Here is a 19,334-nt window from a genome sequence, read left to right as displayed (position 1 = left end):
TATTAGCAAAAAACAGTTCACAATATTCCCTTATCCTTTTCATGTCTGTAACATTTCTTTTCCTGATATAGGTAATTTGTGTCTTCTCTGTTTCCTGGTTAGACTGGCTAGGGGTTAATCTGTTTTATTAATATTTTCAAAGAAAAAGTTTTGGTTTTAGTGATTATTTTTAATCTTTTTTGGTTTTCTTTGTTTCATTGATTTGTACTTTTATATTATTTTCTTTTGTTTACTGTGCTTAATTTACTGTATTTTTTCTATTTCCTAATGCAGAATTTAAACCACTGATTTGCCACTTCTATTTTAATAAGTATTTCATGTTAAAAATTTCCTTAAAGCATCACTTTACCTGTATTCCACACATTTTAATTGGCTGTTTTTATTTTTATTCAGTTCAAAATATTTTGTAATAATTTCCCTTATTTCTTCTTTGACCCATAGGTTATTTAGAAATGTGTAGTTTAACATCCAAATATATAGGGATTTTACTGATATTTGTCAGTTAATGATTTCTAGTTTAATACTCTGTGGTCAGGGTACATATTTTACATGATTTCAGGCCTTTTAAATTTATTCAGATTTGTTTTACGGTCCAGACTGTGGTCTGTCTTGGTAAGTACTCTGTGTACAGTGGAAAAGGATGTGTGTTTTGTTGTTGATGGATAGAGTGTTTTATAAATTGTCAATTAGACAAGTTGGGTGATAGTGTTGTTCAGATCTTCTGTATATTTATTGATTTTCTGTTTACTTGTTGTATCAGTTACTGAGAGAATAGTGTTAATCTTTTTTTATTATTTATTTATTTACTTTTTGCGGTACGCAGGCCTCTCACTGCTGTGGCCTCTGTCGTTGCGGAGCACAGGCTCCGGACGCGCAGGCTCAGCGGCCATGGCTCACGGGCCCAGCCGCTCCACGGCATGTGGGATCTTCCCGGACCGGGTCACGAACCCGTGTCCCCTGCATTGGCAGGCGGACTCTCAACTACTGCACCACCAGGGAATCCCTAATCTTTGACTATTATTGCTGATTTGCTTATTTCTTCTGACTCTTATCAGTTTTGCTATATATATTTTAAAGCTCTATTAGGTATGTACACATTTAAGATCGTCAGATCTTCCTGATGAATTGTTCCTTTTAACATCATGAAATATCATTCTTTATCCCTGATAGTATTCTTTGTCTTGAGATCTACCTTGCCTCGTATGAGTATAGCAAGTTCAGCTTTCTTTTGATTAGTGTTAGCGTGGTATATCATTTTCCGTCCATCTGTGTTTTATTTTTTTGTGTGTTTATCCTTAAAGAGGTTTTTAAAACAGACTGCAAAGAGTTGGTCTTGAGCATCAATCCAATCTGACTGTCTCTGAATTCTGACTGGAGAGTTTATATACACACATTTTTAAAAGAAAATGGACAGAGGACTACAATTCCATAGATAAAGTAGATAGATCTCAGTGCAGGGATGTTTTTGCCTGCTGTGATAAAAATTGACCCAATCTGTAAACATCAAGTGGGGTTAGCTATCTTTAGGAAGCCCCTCCAGAAGCATCTCCTCTTGCACTGTGGTTGCACAGAGATATTGTTTATAAGGTCGCATATAGTCTAAAATAGTCAGTAAGCAATCTGCCGTCTTGGAAATGGTCTCCTGTTGCTACATCCCATGAAAAAATTTCGAGTTGTTGAAAAAAGATGTGAATAAGAGAGGGAAGTGGTAAAAAGTCCTTTTAAAAAAGCTTAAAAATTTTCCCTGTTACAACAGTAATACATGTGTATTGCTCACAGTTTAAATACCCATAAGCAAGAAGCAAATAAGAGTGTTTTACTCTTTAATTTTACCACCCTGAACAAAAAACATTCTTGCCTTGAAATACACCCTTCCAATATTTTTTAAACATCAATGTAATTTTCAAATGGGGTCACATTGTAATACTTCTTTGTACCTTACTTTTCCACTTAATATGTCGTGAATATTTTTCCATGATTATGTTCATACTGATCTATATCAGTCTTTCTAATGGCTGCACATTTCAACTTATAACGTATAATCTCAATTTCTCATTCTTCTCTGTTAGCAATGCAGCCTATAGTATTCCTTTAGGATACATTTGTAGAAATTCGCCTGTTGGATCAAGGAACATGCAGAATTCTAAAGCTTCTGGAATATTGTCAAAATGCTTGCCTTGAAGTTTGTACTGATCGGACGTATACTGATATCAGGTGTCTACTCTTTACTTTTTTGGGAGATACAGTTTGGATTTGTATCATAACTTCAATTTTCTGGGCTTTCATTCTTTTTCAAAAAGCTAATCAACTTGTGGTTGCTATAACTTTGATTTAATCAAAGATAATTTTTACATTTACTCAGTTTAAATGGTGAGTAAAAAATACTTTTAACACAGCCTCTTGGAAAAGAAGTGGGGTGGAAAGTATTCTGTTGTGATTGCATAGTTAAAACATGTCAGCATCTCAGTGTATTTTGTGATTTCATATAGAGGGTTTTTTATTCTCTTTTGGGTCATCCATGGGTTTTCGCTGCCTTGCAAGGAGGCCAAAGTTAAAAAATTTGAGCTCTAAGGAGGTAAAGTAGTGCTAGTGTTAAGTTAATATATATATTGCGCCCCCCGTTCCTTGGTGCAGGGCTCTTGAAAGCCTTGTGAATTTCTAAGTGATGAGAGTACTAGGAGCATCTTGTTTTTTGTTTTTTATTTTGCCGCGCTGTGCAGCTTGCAGAATCTCAGTTCCCTGACCAGGGATTGAACCCGGGCCCTCGAACGAAATCCTAACCACTAGGCCACCAGGGAATGCCCCATCGTTTGTTCTAATGAGGTGACTCTTGTTGGGCTCCTGGGTGGGTCCCGGTCACCAGAAAGATCCAGGCATGATTAGAGGCTTGGCATTTTCAGCCCTACCCGCCCCCCCGCCCATTCTCCAGAGGGGAGAGAGGGGCTGGAAATGGAGGTCATAATTGATCACGCCTATGTGAGGAAGCCTCATGTAGTAAAGGAGACATACAGGTCTGGCTTGCGGGGGGAGGGGGCAGGGGGCAGGGGCGGTGTGGCAGGGTGGACTGGGCTTTCTTAACAATGTTCTATTTGTATTAGTAAATCCAGTGCAGATTAATTTATTTTCTAAATGGATTGGTCTTGGTTCTGTCACTTCTGTGATTCATGTATCTTTCGAAAATGTTTTAGTTTCTCCATTCCCGCATAAAGGGTGATGATGCTTTGAAATACCCCTGAACTCCTCCAGTGATTTGAAATAACCAGTTTGTTTTCCCCTCCTTATTAGGAATTATAGCACCGTAATATGTAATTTTTTTTGGCAGTCCTTTGAGACATCTTAAAGCCTGACTGCATTTTGATACTGGAGACTTTATATATTCAACAGGTGTTCCCCAGCATTTCTTTAATGAGAGACAGTCTTCCTGGAGCTTACGCTCCAATTCTTGTAGGTACCCAAGCAGGTGCTCCAGAGCTGTCATTGTACAAAAAGCAAAAGTTTTGTGAAGGAGAAAGCATCCATGGTAACCTGTGAGCTGAACTTTGGGGGACTGTGAAGGAGGAAGCATCCATGGTAACCTGTGAGCTGAACTTTGGGGACTGTGAATATTTTGTGCTGAGGATGAAGATTCCAGTCTTCTTGGAGGCGCTTTGAATTATCAACTGGTGGACTTGGGCATTTAACTATACCAAGTTATATATGCCGCTGAATCACCGCTGCAGTGGTCCCTTCTGCTTTTAGGGTTCCCTCTATCAGAGCTGTGCGGTAGCTTTCTAATTTACACTCTTTCTCTATTAAAATCCTTTTACAGCATTAGATTATGCCATAGTTGGCAATTCTGAGTTCCTAAAAATAACGGAGTCACTGCAGCTGATCTTATTCTGACTAGTGAAGTGCTAATGACTCAGAAACACAGTCTTCTCCCTTCCCATTGCCTGTGACAGGCCTCCATATGTTTTACTTGACTTAGTGATTTTGGCTTATTGCATCTAAATGCATACACGGTAAATTTAGATTTATGACTTTAAAAAAATATTCTCAAACATGTTTCATAGTGTGTAAGTGTTTTCAGGCTTTGTGTGTGAACATTAACGCCCAATATTAAAGTCACCTGGCCCTGAACTGAGACCTACTACTCTGAATTTTGTCGTAATTAGTCTTTCTCTCTGATTCTTGAGTTAAAAAGATTTGGCTTAATGATCGTTTAAACTTGGGCAGTCAAGCACAGGATCAAGCAAATAAGTGTTTGATATGCTCAGATAACTTAAAATGAAGCATCAGCTGCTCAGAGATACTGCCCACAGCCGGGAATCCAGCTCTTAGGTTAAACACAGTTGTAGTTTGAACATTTGTGGGAAAGCTACGCCTTTGAATTTTTTTTTTTTTTTAATTTAGCCAAGTGGAACAAAGACAGTTTGTGAACACACACAAATAGCAGGAAAAAAAAATGTTACTTTAAAAGTCAGACTCTGGGTTTCTAGTTCCAGGCAGGACAGAGTAAGCACATTCCTTCCTGTCGCTCCAACTGAATGCAACTCTAAAACCTTGATACAATGCATGGAGCAGCTATTTGAGTGCTCTGAAAAGCAAATAATAGCAGGTGGATTGGGACAGAAGACCAGAATGCGAAGTACCACTGAACTGGCAATGAGTTTACCATTTTCCCCCTCTGGTCTTCCTGCCATTTGGCCCAGAGGCAAGCACAGCTGTGGAAGTACAGTATGTAGGCTAAAAAGGGAGCCCCAGGAAACCTGAAAGTATCTGAGAGATCTCAGAGAAGGAGGAGCTTGGGAAAGCAACTCCATATAGTTATCTATGAGCTCTTGGGCTCATCCCTGAGCTGTATGTGTGGATCTAATCCTACTTAGCATGTAAGTGACTTTGAGAATTTACCTAATAGACCACCACTCAGGTTCCAGACTGGCCACTGTGTGGCGCATGTAGGACACAAATCCAAATAGCATGCAAAGGCTTTGAAAAATAAAACAAAAGTGTTACCATTCTCCAGAAGATTTAAATAAGACCCACAGTCGTATAATATTCAAAATGTTCATGATACAATCATACTCAGCGTATGAAATCCCAGGGAAATCTCCAGTAGCATGGGGGGAGACAACAGATGCTAATGCTGGAATGACATAGATGTTGGGATTATCTGATGAAGACTTTATTTAAAGCAGCTATTGTACAAATGTTCCAACAAACCGGCTCATACTGTTTTGAAACAAATGGACAAATGAAATTCTTTGCCAAGAAATAGATGATATAAAGAAGAACCAATACAATAATCAAAATGAAAAACTCACTGGATGGTTTCAATAGTAGAATGGAGATGACAGAGGAAAGAATCAGTGAGGTTGAAGATAAATCAATAGAAATTATGCAAACTGAGTAATAAATTTTAAAAATATTGAGAGAAAAAATTAACAGGGTGTCAGGGGCTTGTGGGGCAAGAACAGAAGGGCTAACATTCATGTCAGTCCTAGCAGGAGAAGAGAAAAAATGTGGTGCTGAAAATGATAGTGGCTGAAAAATTTCCAAAGTTGGTGAAGGACATACATATACAGATTCAAGAAGTCAGTAGACCAAGCAAGATACATCCAAAGAAACCTACACCAAGACAGATCATAATCAAACTTCTAAAAACTAAAGACAAAGAAAATACTTGAAAGCAGCCAAAGAAAAACAACATATTCCCTATAGGGGAATGTGGATTTCACCCCAGAAACTATGGAGGCCGTAAGTGGCACAGTGTTTTTAAAGTGCTGAAAGAAAAGAAGTCAACCCAGAATTCTATATTCAGCAAAAACAAACAAACAAACAAAGGCCTTCATAAGTGAAGGTAGAACAAAGTCATTTTCAGATGAAGGAAACAGCAGAAAATTTACAGCCAACAGACCTGTACTAAACAATAGTTAAAGGAAGTTCTTTGGATAGAAGGGAAATGATACCAGAAGGAATATTGGAACATCAGTAATGAAGGAAGAGCAACAGAAATAGTAGATATCTGGGTAAATATAATAGATTATTCTCTTCTTGAATTCTTTAAAAATATTTTGATGATTGAAATGAAAAATTATAACGTCGTGATAGTTTTCAATGTTTGCAGGTGTGATATTTAAGATTACTATAACTTAAAGGGGAGAGGGGTAAAGAGACCTATATCACGGGAAAGTTTCTAAATTCCACTTGAAATGGTAAATTATTGATTTAATTAGATTTTGAACAGCTAAATATATTGTAATCTCTAGAGCACTCAAGTAACTATACAAGGAGATATAGTAAAAACCACAGTACATTAAAATGGAAAAGTAGAAAATGTTTAATGCAGAAGAAGGCAGGAATGAGGAAAAAGAGTGATGAAAAACAGGGAAGAAACAGCAAATAATAAAAAGGTAGATCACGAATCCAAACATATCAATAATTATATTAAATATAAGTAGTCCAAACAAAACAATCAATGCAGAGGTTATCGTATTAGATTTTTAAAATAACCCAACTGTATGTAGGAAGGTTAACTACCCAGTCCTGGGTATTTACTCCAGAGAAATGAAAACTTATTCTCACACAATAACCTGTACAAGAATGTTTATTGCATCGCTGTTTATAATTGCTTAAAACTGGAAATGGTGCTTTGTGGTGCATCCATAATACAATAGAATACTACTCACTAATAAAAAGGAACAAACTATTGATACATATGACAACCTGGATGAATCTCAGAGGCGTTATATTGAGTGAAAGAATCCAGTTTTAAAAGGTTAGGTACTATATGACTCCATTATGTGACAGTATTGAAAATATAAAACCGTAGTGATAGAAAGCATACCAGTAGTCCCCAGGAGTTAGGGATGAGGAGAGAGTGTGACACAAGGGACTCTTTTGGGTTGATGGAACTGTTCTGTATCTTGATTGTGTCACTGGTTATATGTGCTTAAATTCATAAAATTGTACACGAAAAACGGTCAGTTTTACTATATGATAATTTAAAAAAAGTTTTAAAAAGCTGACACTGATTTGAGTGCTTTGGCTCAGGAATGAGGTAGAATTCCTTTCATGGAAGTAACTCTCTCTTTTTGTTAATTAGATTAAAAAAATATATTTATTTATTTACGTGGCTGTGCCACGTCTTAGTTGCGGCATGCAGGGTCTAGTTCCCTGACCAGGGATTGAATCTGAGTCCCCTGCATTGGGAGTGCGGAGTCTTAACCACTAGACCACCAGGGACGTCCCGGAAGTAACTCTCTTACGGGAGGGGTGGTCACTTTAAAGTGAGTTGTGATCCTGCTAGGCATAGTCCAGATCCCCCCAAATGGTTAGATGAAAATAAGAAAGTAGTTGGAATATGGCTTGGGAATAGGACCTTTCAGACACAGAAGCAAAGAAAATGATGGAGAGTCTGGCCAAGTTGTGGGAAGCCAGGGGCCCCAGAGGAAAGTTGGGCACTAGGAAATTCTCTTTTTGGGGATTTGCAGGGAACTTGGGTTATATTCTATCAAAGATGTTAAAGAAATGAGGGAAGCTAAGCTGGATTACCTAAGGTTTGTCCTGACTCACTTCTAAATTTTCATGTTTCTGTGATACTTATATGCCCTTTGACTTTTTCTTTTAAATGTGTGCACATGTATCCGTGTATGTGTATATTTTTATAAATAATTTTTAAAATGTAGATAAAAAGTATAAGAATAAAAATGTATGTTTAGTTAAAAAAGGAGACATCTAAATGATGAAAGTCTAATCCCTTTTGTCATATTAACTGCTGACACTTAATTTGATTTTAGCTTTATGAAAAAAATTTACTACCAAATATTGATCACTGATTTTGTATATGCTGTGTACTTTCCACCCAACTGCTCATGCTGTTAACTGCAAACTATTGGATATATTTCTCATCAGAACAGACAGCAAGAGGAAAGAGTCTATTTCCCATTATCCACAACTAGACTATTCACTTCGTAGTTACTGTTACTGATTTAAAATCCGCCTAGTCCTTTTCCACGAGGGAAGATGATACAGACTTGTGGGTGTAAGTCAGAAAGACCCGGGCTGCAGTCCTAGCTCCACCACTCATTCGTTGTGAACGTTGGCCAAACTACACACTTTTTCTCAGCTGGGGCTTATTAGAGAGCCGTCACCTCACAGGATCGTTGCAAGGATTAAGTTCATATCAGCAGCATCCATCTACCCTCCAGGCTCATATCATCCTTCTCTGTTACCACCCTATGATGGTTTACTGCCCAGCTTACTGTTAACTTGAAAATACATTAAAAAATTATCACGGGGCTCAAAAGCCAAGTAGCAGTCACCCTGATAACACACATGCAGTTGAACTGCTGACTCGCTATAAGCAGCATTCCTGCTCTGTTACCTAGGCTTGTTCAGAGCTGATAACCTTAAAGACTTCTAAAGACCTTAAGGTGTTTCTATGAGAGGGTCAGAGATAAAATATGCTTTCGTCGTCTAAAGTGCCAAATATTTCCTTAGCGTGTTTAATTATTTTAATGCGTGGGTTGAGGTTCTGCCATGATCTGCAAAATATAGTGTACAGTCTTGACAGAATGAATCAGAAGAGAATACACGTGCAAATGTGCACTGCAGCCTGAATGTTCCCAACTGGGGCAGGGCTGTATTCAGTGAGAGGTGTGAATGATGCATTCCCAATCGACCCTAGGGAGTAGATTCTAGAAGAGGGATTAAAGTTTCACTGTAGCAGACCACTAGTAGGAATCAGATGAGCTCGGTTTTCTGGCTAGGAGACATAAAATAAATTGGACTCGATACAACTATGGGTTTAATTCTCCACAAATCTTTGCATTACTGAACAGTACCTCTGCCTTTGGGGCTGCAAGTCGTGTTGTGATCATAGTGGGAGTTCCATGTCTGTTTTGGTGGCTGATACGTGATGGGACAGGGATTGGTTTGCCTAGGGCTTGACCAGACGGAGGAAATGGTAATTGGAATCTAGACGTGGCCTTTTTTTTTTTTTTTGCGGTACGCGGGCCTCTCACTGTTATGGCCTCTCCCGTTGCGGAGCACAGGCTCCGGACGCGCAGGCTCAGCGGCCATGGCTCACGGGCCCAGCCGCTCCGCGGCATGTGGGATCTTCCCGGACCGGGGCACGAACCCGTGTCCCCTGCATCGGCAGGCGGACTCTCAACCACTGTGCCACCAGGGAAGCCCTAGACGTGGCCTTTTGACACTGCTCAGCCGTGGTAAAAAAAAGATCAAGAGGGATGCTATTGACAGATACCGAGGTAAGGAAATCGGTGGCAGACCAGAATGTCCTGTCAGACCGGGGAGAAACTTAGTAGTGTCACGTGAGGTGGTGCACTCACATCCAGACAGCAAAGGCTAATGGTGGACATAGGAGGTCAGGAATTGGGGGGCAGGTCTCAGTCCTAGCCGAGGTCTCAGGCCCAGGGGAACATAAAAGCTGTCCAAGTCCTAGAACTATGGTACGCTGGAGATTTGGTTAGAGGAGTAAAAATCTGATTCACCTGAGCTATTTTGGTAAGCGTTTCTCAGTTTTTCCAAAGTAAAGACGGGACTGTTCTTAGTGTGGGGCAAGGCTAAGCCGAGAGTTAGGGCCTAGTGGTGAGTAGAGGGTAAAGGAGATGCGCAAAAGAGTGGCGGGAGTTACAGGTCGTTCAGGAGATTTCTCTGACGTGAACATGTTTTCCGCTGCTTAAAAAAAAATTTTTTTTTTAAAGTAACGTTTATACCAACTCTGTTCAGGTCCAGTAGCAACTCCCTACCTCTCCTGTGCCCATCCTTGTCTCACTTGCAGAGGCCATCGCTTTCAGTTCTTGAAGCTCTTTTGGTTTCGTATCTACCTTTGTATTTCTAAATGACACGCTTCTAATGCTATTTCTTGATTTTTTTCCAATATTGGACATAACCTAGAGGCTTCCCACTGGGGAAGATTAGCATGCTTTTATATTCTCCAACCGCCCTTTCTTCTTTCTCACCCCTAGACGCTTATCTTTTCCTAAATAGTTGATTTTTTAAGTCAATTAAGTTTTTAACTATGTAAATTATATTTATTTGGTTATTATGACTTTATGTACCACGATCGCTCTTATTTCCTGTAAAACATTGTGTTTCCTGGAGTTATTTCATTTTTTTCATTTGTGTAGTAATCTCTGTTCTCTGACAGAAGGGTAAAACTCATAATACTATAAACTCATCAGATTGTATGCCATTTTTCACTTTGGAGACATCCCTCCAACTTTTCTTCATAGGCTGCTACATAGCTGTCTTGGGAATATTCTTCACCTTTTAATATGTAAGATTCTTGTTTCCTGGAACCTGAATCTTCCTTTGTTTTGGAGCCATGATGTTAGGTAACTAACTGAGAAAGGCAGCATGGGAGATAAAATATTTTGACAGGCTTACGTCCCTGAAAATTGTTCTTTTCCCCTTTCCTCTCATTTGATTCATGGTTGACTAGATATGGAATTCTCGGTTGGAAGTCATTTTCCTTCAGAATTGAAGGCATTGCTTTATTGTCTTTCTAGTTTTCAGTATTGCTTCTGAGAAATATGCCCTTTTGATCCCTGTTCTATTGTATATAAGGTGTTTTCCTTTCTAGAAACTTTTAGAATCTTTTTTCGGTGTTCTGAAATTTCAAGCGGAAGTGCTCTAAAGTAGGTTTTTATCAGTCTTCATTCTGAAGTTTTAATAGGTCCTTTCACTGTGAAACTCATGTCCTTCAGTTATGAGCAATCTTCATGTCTTTCTTCTTTGAAATTTTCTACTTTGTGTTTTTTCCATTCTCTCTCTTTTTAAAAATTTATTTATTTTTGGCTGCGTTGGGTCTTCATTGCTGTGCACAGGCTTTCTCTAGTTGCGGTGAGCGGGGGCTACTCTTGCGGTGCGCGGGCTTCTCATTGCGGTGGCTTCTCTTGTTGCAGAGCACGGGCTCTAGGTGCACGGGCTCAGTAGTTGTGGCTCGCGGGCTCTAGAGTGCAGGCTCAGTAGTTGTGGCGCACGGGCTTAGTTGCTCCGTGGCATGTGGGATCTTCCCGGACCAGCGCTCGAACCCATGTCACCTGCATTGGCAGGTGGATTCTTAACCACTGAGCCACCAGGGAAGCCCTCCATTCTCTTTTTAAAGTTCTTATTTTTCCGTTGTTGGGCCTCTTGGAATAATCCCCTCATTTCTTTCTTTTCTTGCCTTTTCTGTTTCTTAGAAAATTTCAGTTCTTACTTCCCGTCCTGCTTTTGAAGGTTTTTCCTTTAAATTTATGCTGCATGTTTCCATTTTCCAAGATAACTTTATTTTTTGAATGTTGGAATGTTTCTTGTCTTCTTTTATTTTTCTAATGACTTAATTTTTTTTTCTGTTCCCTGCATGACCTTTTTTTCTGCAGAGTTCATTTTCTTCTGTTACCTTTGCTCTTTAACTTTTATGTTAAAATCTCCTCATGTATATGTTGATCCTTGGCCAGTCTTTTATATTTAAGAGTGAGGTACTGAAACGTGAGTGGAGCTGTGTGTAGGCAAGTCTTGTTAACTAGCAGGAAGCTGGACATTTCATTGGGGGACCCACAAACGTCAGTAGCTATGGGTCTTTTCTTTTGGGCCAGTTTTCTCAGAGAAATCCTTCTATCTTCTGGCTGGATAGGTATATATAGAGAGATTGTGTTCTGGAACTAAGGGGAGAAAGGTGTTTTTCTGGATGGGGGAGGTCTCATTGTTCCCAGGCAAAATTTCACTCAATCCCACTGCTTTTAGTAACATGCCTCACTCCCACTCACATTGGGGCCTCGCTGGTTCCACATGTCCAAATACTAAGCCTTCAGGCATCTTTCTGGGGAGAAGCAGCAGGGCACAGGGGGTAACATCTGGTGTGTGTGTCGCTCCAGGCACGTGTGCTAGCCAGTATAGCTGGGTTTCAATGGATACCTTTTAGAAACATATAAAATCTTTATAAATATACAGATGTAGTGGTTCTCTCTGAAAAACATAACTGTCTAGGAAGCTAATTCTGTGTAATTCCTGCTTCTGGGCTTTACATTTTCCTCCTTTTTTTTCCCCTTCAGAGCAAATTGGAGCTTTGGCAGATCAGCATATTGTCCACGTGGCGTGTGGCGAGTCCCACAGTCTGGCCCTCAGTGACCGGGGCCAGCTGTTTTCTTGGGGTGCAGGGAGCGATGGTCAACTAGGACTCATGACTACCGAGGACTCTGTGGCAGTACCCAGGTAAGAATGTCAGTTGCTGTAAATATTATTTCCTGCTAGTTTCTTTGTTAGATTCCTTGGTTTGGGTTCTGCTTTCTTCTTTTGATCGCTGTCTCCTTTGTGTCACTGTCATGCCTTAGACTGTTATAACACTTGTCACAAAAATTGTAATTATTTATAGAAGTGTCTGTCTCCAGTTAAAAAATGTGAGTTGTTCAGGAACTGCACTTTATTTATTCCAGTAGCCTAGTTGCTGGCAGAGTGTTTGGAACTCAATAATGTTTGAATAAAAAAACACCTTTTCATATTGCTGGACTTACAAACCTTTAACTTAAAATTGCAAACCTAAAACAATTATTCAATGAGTCACTTTAAAATAGAATCACAAGGCTGACCTGATTCTCTAATAACAGGCCAGATTACCTTAAGCATTACCAACAGCTAAAATACCAAATATACATAAGTTGTTTAACACAAAAGTACTAATACAATGGTTTTTAGTCCCTTAAGTATTTACTTAATTCTGAATCTTAGATGATTTGGCTAGATACGTAACAGATGCTTCACCACTAAGTAAATGTCTAAAATATTGAAGTTACTTTCAGGTGGACGTTTTGCGGGGGGCGTCTCTGTTTGTTGAGGGTTCTTAATGAGACCACTGGTTTATTTCCTTCATATAATTCCTGCTCCTTTATACTGCAAATGTACAACATTCCTTGTATTGCAGTACTTGTCACATTCTTTGCAATTTTTAATTTAATAACTATTTTTAGTACAATCTTGAGGCCAGGAGACCTGGATCATTCATTTTAGCATCACCATTGCGAAGCGTGCTCCAGCACATGCATTGCTCAGTACAAGGGTGTTTATTAAATGCTTCTCCTCCCCTGCCCAATTATTGTCCCTTTTAAAGGACAATACATTCTTCTTCCTCTTCCTTTTTTGCCCTTCTTAGATTTTTGTCTCTTTAATCAAAAGCTGTTTCAGGGAAAAGAGGAACGGGGAGGTAAGAATGATTTGATTCCATTTCCTGGTTTAGAACAGGTAATGTCTTGGGTTCATTACTTCCAAAAATTAATTTGGGGGGAAGAGGGAGAGTAGAAATTAAAAAAAGGGGGATGTTATATTTTAAGAAATTGTAATATTAAGGAAAAGATTTATAACATTAATGACAGAAGTATTTCATTCGTTGATGTCCAAAGACTCAAGAAAAGCTGTTTAGTGGCATTTCATTTCTAAAAATGGAGTAATCTGTGTTAGAGTAGCAGTTTGTTATTATTTTTATTAGTCATGTCTAAATTATGGATGACTTCTGAGGGTTTAGTTTGTATATAATTTCATATTATAACTTAATTAAATTCATTAATTCATACCTTAGTATTGTGGAAAGTAACATAGATTCGAGGTCATACGGACTCAGATTCCAGTACTGGCTCTATTACTTATTAGGTGAATGACCTTGGGCAAATTGTTGAACTTACCTAGGCCTCGATTTCCTAACTTAAGAATGGAGTTACGTAGTATTGGGTACCTTTACAAAGTTATTGGGAGGATGCAGTAAGACGAGTAGGTAAAACACAGTATATGCTTGTGCATGTGTATCCCGCTTTCTCCACCTCAAGGGTATAATTTCTTATTGTTTGTCTTGTCCTTTTGACCTGCGTCCTCTCTGTAACTGTGATTGTGGAGGTTGTATTGAGGGTAATGGTGACCCATAGAGGGAGGAGTGTGGGGAATTTGAGTGGAAGCTGGCCAGGAAAAAGGGCTGTTGCCGCATAAGTTTCTGAGACACTGGGCCCCAAGGCAGTATTACATTTTCCAATTTAAAAAAAATAGTGGGGTTCTACAAGCTATTGATACATGCAGCAATTTGGACAAATGTCCAGGGAATTATTCTGAGTGAAAAAGAAGCCAATCCCAAAAGGCTGCCTACCTACTGTATGGTTCCATTTATATAACATTCTCAAAATGACAAAATTGTGGAAATGGAGGGTAGATTAGTGGTTGCCGGGGGTTACGAATGGGGGAGGGGAGGAGTGGTTATAAAAGTACAACAAAAGGAATCCTTGTGGTGTCGGAACCACTGAGTATGGTGCTGGATACATGAGCCTACACGGGTGACACAAATACTACAAACTCAGAAATGAGTACAAATAAAACTGGGGAAATATTGGCCTGGCCAAAAAGTTCGTTTGGGTTTCCCTGTAACATCCTATGGGAAAACCTGAATGAACTTTTTGGCCAACCCAAACATAAATGAGATTGGTAGGTTATGTTAATGTCAGTATCTTTGTTATGATACTATACTGTAGTTTTGCAAAATGTCATCACTGGGGGAAACTGGACAAAGTGTACAAGGGATCTCTGTATTATTTCTTACAACTGCACGTGAATCTACAATAAAAAATAGTTGGGTTCTGTTTGGTACTAAATGCATATGTGAACTCTATTTTATAAATTTTTTTAGATCTGAGAAAATAAACCATTAACAAAAGCAACATCTACCTGTCACTCTAAATAACCCCCTCCTCGCCTATTAGATGTCTGTCTTCTAAAATGCCCCTTCCCGAAAGTGTGCCCGTCTGACTCCTTTGTTCCCATGGCACACACTTAATGAAGAGGAAAATGGCAACTTGTGAATTACTAAAATAGGAAGCAGCAGGTATTCTCAGGCTGTCCGCCTCTGTTGGGCAGTGCCAAGCGTGAATTTTTTCTTTTAATTCTCACCACAACCCTGTGAATGGGTACTGTTCTTATCTCTGTCTTTGACACGAGCAAGCAGAGCAGCGGGATTTACAAGTTATCATATGGGGCTTCCCTGGTGGCGCAGTGGTTGAGAGTCCGCCTGCCGATGCAGGGGACACGGGTTCCTGCCCTGGTCCGGGAAGATCCCACGTGCCGCGGAGCGGCTGGGCCCGTGAGCCATGGCCGCTGAGCCTGCGCGTCCGGAGCCTGTGCTCCGCAACGGGAGAGGCCACAACAGTGAGAGGCCCGCATACCGCAAAAAAAAAAAAAAAAAGTTATCATATGATCTTCCTCTTTATCATCCTAGGCAATCAGAGTTTTTGAGGCATTGCCCTTCTTAATTTTTTTAAATTATGGTAAAATACACATAATGTAAAAGTTACCATCTTATCCATTTTAGAGTGTACAGTTCAGTAGTGTTAAGTATATTCACGTTGCTGTGTGACCAATCTCCAGAACTTTTTTCTCTTGCAGAAATTTAACTCTGTACTCATTAAATGACAACTCCCCATTTCTCCTCTTCCCAGCCACTGGCAGGCACTGTTAGACTTTGATTTGTGTGAATTTGACTAGTCTAGATATCTCACGTAAGTGGAATTATGGAGTATTTGTCTTTTTGTTACTGGCTTATTTCACTTAGCATAATGTCCAAGTTTCATCCATGTTGTAGCATGTGTCAGAGTTTTTGTTCTTAAAGGCTGATGAATATTCTGTTGTATACATATTCCAAATGTGTATACCTCATTTATTTTTCTGGTCATCTGTTGATGGACACTTGGGTTGCTGCCACCTTTTGGCCATTTTGAATAATGCTGCTATCAATGTGGGTATACAAATATCTCTTTGGTACCCCGGCTTTCAGTTCTTTTGGATATATACCCAGAAGTGGGATCGCTGAATCATGGCATTGCCCTCATTTGAAAGCCATTTAGATACTAGCCATGTTCTTAGGGATCTTTCTTCTGTAGTTTACTCCTTTTGTCCCTGAATTGGAGATGACAAGGTGGGAATTAACAGTGGGCTATGGTAATGGGTTTAGGTGCAGTTTTTTTTTTTTTTTTTTTTTTAAAACAGTAGCTACCTAAGAGGCAGGAGGTTAGTGAAAGACTTCATAGAATTATATCATGTAAGATTATATGTTTGATTTTAAAAAGTCTTTTGTGAAAGATGTTACTTATTACAACTGTTTTGTTTAGTTGGGAATATTTCCAGTCATTGTTCGTGAATGCCCTTCTTAAGAGGAAAGTCTTTTCTGTTTTAGGTTAATACAGAAGCTGAACCAGCAGACAATATTGCAAGTTTCCTGTGGCAACTGGCACTGCTTGGCTCTTGCAGCTGGTAACGTACATCTCTGCTGATGTTCTGTTAATTTGAGAACCATTTCTCTTTGCATTTTTGTGTGATGTTATCTAACTGGATACCTTTAACTAGTCAGGGTCTGTGCATTCCTGTTGGACAGCAGCAATTCGCAGACAGCCTTTGTGTAGCTCATACTTTTCTCAGGGTTTGGATGATGAAGGAGGTGGTCATCATTGCTGCTCCCACTGTCTCTCGGGGGAAGGTGAAGAGGAAACAGTACGTCAGTCGTGTTCTTGAGCGGAACATTGGTTTTTCTTAGCTATAGCTCACTGTGACGTTACATTCCACCATGAAGCTCCCAAATAAGTGAAGAAGATGGAGTTAGAAAAACCTAAGCCAGCAAATAATGCTGTATTTTGCTAGGATAAATTTGAGGGGAAGTCGGCACTAACAGGTCCTGCTTGATTCTCTGTGGTGCCGTCCGGGTCATAGCTGGACCCCGTGAAGTCCTGGGTCTCTCATGGTCCTGGTGTGGTCAGAACTCGTTCACCTTGCTTAGTGAATCAAAGCCTGGTAATTGCCTATTGAGAACTGAATTGACTTACACATTTACTTTTTTCTTTGCATAAATGTTAATAACCTTGGAAGGGTGATAAGGCTCAGCTCGTCTCTGTTGTCATGACAAGTGGGAGGTTTGGTTGCAGCATGAAGTGTGTCTGCTCCCTTGCTCTTGGGTGTGTGTGTGTGTTGCGGCCGGAGGGCACTAACAAACGAGCCTACCGGGCAACCCTGGTGTTCTAACAAGGTTATTTTTGTGGATGGCACTTGTATCATTTCTGGTAATACCAGTTATCCTCTTCTTATTTCAGATGGCCAGTTCTTCACGTGGGGGAAGAACAGCCATGGGCAGCTGGGTCTGGGGAAGGAGTTCCCCTCCCAAGCCAGCCCGCAGAGGGTGAGGTCCCTGGAGGGGATCCCGCTGGCACAGGTGACTGCAGGAGGCGCCCACAGCTTTGCCCTGTCTCTCTCGGGAGCCGTATTTGGCTGGGGGATGAATAACGCGGGGCAGCTCGGGCTCAGTGACGAGAAAGGTAGGTGAAGTCTTCACGTGGCCCTCTTAACCTCATTTGTTTAGTATGTGCTTCCTGAGGAGCTTGTATGTGCTGGCCCCGTGTCAGGCACTGAGGGTGTAGCAGGGACCAACACAGAGAATACCCTTGGCTTAGCGAAGATTGTCTGCTAGTGGGCAGATGCAAACCACACACCAGTAAGTCTACCGTATGTCACAGGCTTTGAGAGGAAAGGTTCCTATTTCATATAAGGTGGCCGGGGAGCGCCTCTCGGATGAGATGTTTGAGCAGAGCCCTGTAGGAAGTCAAGTCTGAGAGGAGATGTGTAGATACGCTGGGCGGAGACTGTTCCAGTCAGAGGGAACAGGGTGTGCAAGCAAAAGTTCTGGTGCAGGAGGATCTGTGGTGTGCTCAGGGCTGGGGTGACCGGAAGACGGGAGCTCAGAGAGCTAGGGGGGCCCCATTATGTAAGGCCTGAAGGGCAGGCTAAGGAGTTTGGCTTCTCTCGCTGAAATCAGGGAAGACACCGAGGTGTTGAGGAGAAGAGTGATCCAGTTTAACTTTGCCTAGAGTGGGTCCACGGGGGAAGCTGGAAGACCAGTTTGGAAGTAGTGGGAATAAAGATGGACTTGAATATATTTTGAAGGTGGGCCAGTTGGTTTTGCTCATTGTTGGATGTGTAGTTTGAAAGAAAGAGGAGAAGCTGGAAGGGTGAAGTCGCATTTATGAAATGAGGAAAGCTGTGTATGGGGAGTGGGGCGGAGCGGTGGGAAGAACTGGGGAGTGTAGGGAACCCATGAGTTAAGTTTTAAATACGTTAAAAATGAGGCGTCTGTCAGACGTGCAAGTGGAGGTTCAGGCAGGAAGCGGAACATGAGAGTCAGGAGTCCAGGGGGACCCAAAATTCAGGCTAAGACAGCTGTGTACGTCTCAGAGGCAAATGGTAGTGACACTGCTATTTCTCTCATTCTAGATCGAGAGTCTCCTTGCCACGTGAAGCTCCTGCGAACACAAAAAGTCGTCTATATCAGTTGCGGAGAAGAGCATACAGCAGTTCTCACTAAAGTAAGGGACTTGGAGTATTCCAGTTTGTTCCGTGGCGCTTTGGTGCTGGGTATGACATGAATGCTTATTTATCACGGTTTGGTTGGTTGGATAGGGCCTTTTAGAGAGAGCAGTTAATGGTGTCTAAAAATAGTCCAGTGTTGTCTCCCTTCTCAGCAACCATCTGCATTCTCGCTCTTCCCTCCCTGCAGTGGTGGTCAGCCTCCAGGCGCTCAAGAAAATGGACCCTTGCCCCATTCCAGCTGACACCTGCTCCCAGGCTAAATGCATATGACCAGTATCCCTATGAAAGCTCCCCAGTAACAGGAGTTAGACATTAATTCAGCCATACTTCCCTGAAGACCTTTATTAAAGTGGCACAAAAGTTTTTTTTTTTTTTAATAAATTTATTTATTTATTTTATTTTTGGCTGTGTTGGGTCTTTGTTGCTGCACGCAGGCTTTCTTTTAGTTGCAGTGAGTGGGGGCTACTCTTCGTTGTGACGTGCGGGCTTCTCATTGCGGTGGCTACTCTTTGTTGCGGAGCATGGGCTCTAGGCGCACAGGCTCCGTAGTTGTGGCACACGGGCTTAGTTGCTCCGCAGCTCGTGGGATCTTCCCGGACCAGGGCTCGAACCCGTGTTCCCTGCCCTGGCTGGCGGATTCTTAACCACTGTGCCACCAGGCAAGTCCAACACAAAAGTATCTTTTTCTTCAAGTTGAGCCACAGTGAGATTTAAGAATTTCTAAAAATATGAGGGATTTCCTTGGTGGCTCAGTGGTTAAGACGCCGCCTGCCAATGCAGGGGACACGGGTTCAAGCCCTGGTCCGGGAAGATCCCGCATGCCGCTAAGCCCGCGCGCCACAACTACTGAAGCCCTGCGCGCCTAGAGCCCGTGCTCTGCAATAAGAGAAGCCACCGCAATGAGAAGCCTGTGCACCGCGACAAAGATTCAACACAGCCATAAATAAATAAATAATAAATAAATAAATACA

General features: G+C 41.0%; 1 protein-coding gene across 9 annotated transcripts in view; it reads left to right on the top strand.

Annotated features, from left to right (window-relative positions):
- The window catches only part of HERC3 (HECT and RLD domain containing E3 ubiquitin protein ligase 3), a 138,239-nt gene that overhangs the window by 29,521 nt on the left and 89,384 nt on the right, over positions 1-19,334 (top strand). For all 9 annotated transcript variants that reach the window (XR_004349898.1, XR_004349899.1, XR_004349901.1 and 6 more), the window contains 4 exons: positions 12,042-12,201; positions 16,187-16,263; positions 17,094-17,315; positions 18,268-18,359. Coding sequence is in view for 5 of the 9 variants with exons in the window: in XM_032631841.1 (XP_032487732.1) it covers positions 12,042-12,201; positions 16,187-16,263; positions 17,094-17,315; positions 18,268-18,359 (551 nt within the window). In the remaining 4 variants the exon portion in view is untranslated. The remainder of the gene's footprint in view (positions 1-12,041; positions 12,202-16,186; positions 16,264-17,093; positions 17,316-18,267; positions 18,360-19,334) is intronic.

This window comes from Phocoena sinus, chromosome 5 (assembly GCF_008692025.1).
Source record: "Phocoena sinus isolate mPhoSin1 chromosome 5, mPhoSin1.pri, whole genome shotgun sequence".
In the NCBI taxonomy this organism is placed as follows: Eukaryota; Metazoa; Chordata; class Mammalia; order Artiodactyla; family Phocoenidae; genus Phocoena; species Phocoena sinus.
This window is presented reverse-complemented; position numbering and strand designations above follow the sequence as displayed.